This window comes from Protobothrops mucrosquamatus, unplaced genomic scaffold (genome assembly GCF_001527695.2).
Source record: "Protobothrops mucrosquamatus isolate PMUCROS unplaced genomic scaffold, P.Mucros_1.0 scaffold5161, whole genome shotgun sequence".
Classification (NCBI taxonomy): Eukaryota; Metazoa; Chordata; class Lepidosauria; order Squamata; family Viperidae; genus Protobothrops; species Protobothrops mucrosquamatus.
The window spans coordinates 24,738-27,470 of record NW_015391032.1 but is presented as its reverse complement, the minus strand read 5'-3'; the positions used below and the strand labels follow the sequence as shown (position 1 = coordinate 27,470).

Sequence of the window (2,733 nt, the reverse complement as noted above, 5' to 3'; positions counted from 1 at the left end):
AGATGGATTGTTTATATTCAAAAGAAACATAAAGTGGTAGAATATAAGTTAGGTTTTTAGAATTTTTTAAGTTGGTTTATTTCTACTATCTTTTCTTGTAGATTAAGATATTTTGTAGAGTTAGAGATATTAGTATTTGTTTACTTTTATATGAATATTATTCTGGGATTAGGTTTGGGGAGTCCGGGGGGTGGGTGGGTGGGTGGTTATTGATTGGTTATTGTGTTTACCTATGATTGTTTTTTATGATTGAAAAAATAAATAAAATTTCTTATAAAAAAAAAAAAGGTAGGGTGCGTGCACCGTGGAGGCAGTCTTTCCAAAAGGGGGGAGCTGAGCAGCCCCAACTAGATGGGGCACTCCATCAGCTTATGGAGGGTTCAGGGGGGTCCCCAGAAAGATGGAAAGATGATTGTGGGAGCAGTTAAAGGCCCCCAAAGACTATCACTCGAAAATGGCTGAGGGGAGCCAGGCTACTTTTCGGCAGTGAGAGAGGGAGACCGGAGGCAGCCAGACTCTCAGCTGCTTCCCTCCTCGTGGGCCTCTGCCTGCCCCGGGCCTCTCCCTGGCCGGATTCTCTCCTGGAAGCTCTGGTGCCCAGCAGGGCCTCCCCCTGGAGGGGAACCCCGGGGGTCCCTCTGGCCCCTTGCCAGCCTCCCTGGGTGGGACCACTGCCATCGTGGACTCGGGAATGGCACCATCTCCTCCCCGCGCAGGACCTGCTGGATGCCCTCCTGGAGCCCCTGAAGAAGGAGCAGCAGCTGCTGGAGCAGAGGCAGGCGGAAGAGCAGAGCCGCCAGGAGTGCCAGGTGGGTCTCTCGGGGGGGGAGGGGGCACAGGAGGCAGCTCCAGGGATGCTGGTTCTGCAGCTAGGAACTCTCCCCCCTCCCTCTGAGTCCCTGGTCTTCTGCCCCCTCCCACAGGAGAAATGTGCCAATGAGAAACAGAAGGTCAGGCTTCTGCTGGGATCCTTGGTGGAGCTGCTCAAGAAGAGGCAGCCGGTCTGGGTTGCCTGGCTGGCCGAGCAGGAGGAGAAGATGGAGGCCGAGTGGGAGTTATATATGGCCCTGCTCTCCGGGGAGGCCTCCCGCCTGCAGCAGCTGATTGCCCAGACGGAGAGAAAGTGCCGCCAGCCAGACGAATTCCTGCAGGTGGGCGGGGCTCTCGCTGGCCTCAAGGGGGGCAGAAACAGAGGTTCCCCTGGGGGGGGACACTGGCCACCCTTGCGAGGGCCACAAACCATTTCTCTGCTCTCTTTCAGGACATCCAGGACACCGTGGAGAGGTAAGGCGACACCTTGCCCTTCCCCGCCCCTGTCCTCGTGGGTCAGTCGGTCTCACACGATCAGGTGCCTGCCCCTTCCAGAAAACCATCCTCTTTTTACCAACTCTCTCCTCTGGCCCACCAGCCCAGAGAGGTTGAGGAACTCTGCATGAAGTGAGAGCAAACTCCACTCGCCTGTAGCACTGGTGACTAGGAAGCAGTGTAGCACTGGGAAGCGTTGTAAGCTCAGTTGTTGCAGGAAACCGGGTTTCCTTGCGTTGGACACCTTCATCCTTGGTATAGTAGGATCGGAATCACATTTGATGTTTGTGTTGAGTTTGTGTCTTTCCTGACTTCTTTACTGAACTCTACCCTGGTTCAGTGCACAGAGTCGGGTGCGATCAAAGCAACGTACATGCTTACATAAGAAACAAGCCAGGATTCGTACCAAACCCTAAACTCAGGTTTGCAAAACCCGAGTTCTGTATTCACGTGGCAAGATGTTGGAATGGGCCAGCTTCTTTCATTCAACCCACGCAGCTGGCCGACCCAGCCCCCCGTGTTGTGGGGAGAAAGATGGGTAGCCGTGTGAGGCCACCGTCCTTGTGTCGCAGGTGCCGGAGTTACGTGGTGGGGCGCGTGGAGAGCGTCTCCCCCAGGCTGCAAGGCAGACTCCAGACCATGTTGGAGGAAAACGCTCCTGTAAGGCAGGTTGTGGACAATTACAAAGGTGCGGGGCTCCTTTGAGGTGGGTCTGGGGGGAATCTGGGCCCCTCTTCTCCCCTTCCTACTGGGGAATCTTGGGGGAGCCAGTCCCCATCCTGCTTGGGCTGGTAGGTGAAGGAGGGTACTGCCCCCTCCACTCCATCTCTCACCCTACCTGAACCATGGTACTTGGGGGGAGAGGGTGTCACTGTGCACCTGGCAGGGACCAAGATGTTCACTTCTGCACGGCGGTCGCTCATGGACGGCTGTTTCTCACCTCGCTCTCGTTTTTTCCTTTCCTCCTCCGAATCTCAGCCTCCCTGGAGACGACTCTGACCAGGAAGAAGCTGGAGCGACCTCTGGCCGCGGGTAACTTCATGGGGCTGAGGAGGAAGGGGGCAGTGGGGGGGGAGGCTTGCAAACTGCTTGTCCTCACCAGATCCCACAGCATCGGTTTCCCCAAATTGCCAGGAGTGGCATCTACGAGGTGTCTGTGGCATTTTCAGCGTTGCCACATTAGGGTGGGTCACTCATGAATTCTGGCAAGCAACGACAAGCCAGAAAAGAAGACACACGCAGGAATCTCCTCGGGATGAGTGGACCCAGAGTGTGATCTGAGCCACCTATTTATTTTGTACATACATGAGGAAGTACAGGTGTCAATACATAATTGGTTACATTTTGTTGCAGGGTAGAATAAGTCCTAATGTAGCGTCTTTAACATATGATTGGTTGTAGCTTTCTATAGGATGTGGTTAGTGCAGA

The 2,733-nt window shown here is 54.5% G+C and overlaps 1 protein-coding gene across 1 annotated transcript in view; it reads left to right on the top strand.

The window, feature by feature from the left end:
- LOC107299590 (tripartite motif-containing protein 10-like) overlaps positions 1-2,733 on the top strand; it is a 14,326-nt gene that overhangs the window by 6,612 nt on the left and 4,981 nt on the right. The window contains exons 3-7 of the mRNA XM_015828956.1: positions 717-809; positions 924-1,151; positions 1,262-1,284; positions 1,878-1,993; positions 2,284-2,337. Of these exons, the coding sequence (XP_015684442.1) occupies positions 717-809; positions 924-1,151; positions 1,262-1,284; positions 1,878-1,993; positions 2,284-2,337 (514 nt within the window). The remainder of the gene's footprint in view (positions 1-716; positions 810-923; positions 1,152-1,261; positions 1,285-1,877; positions 1,994-2,283; positions 2,338-2,733) is intronic.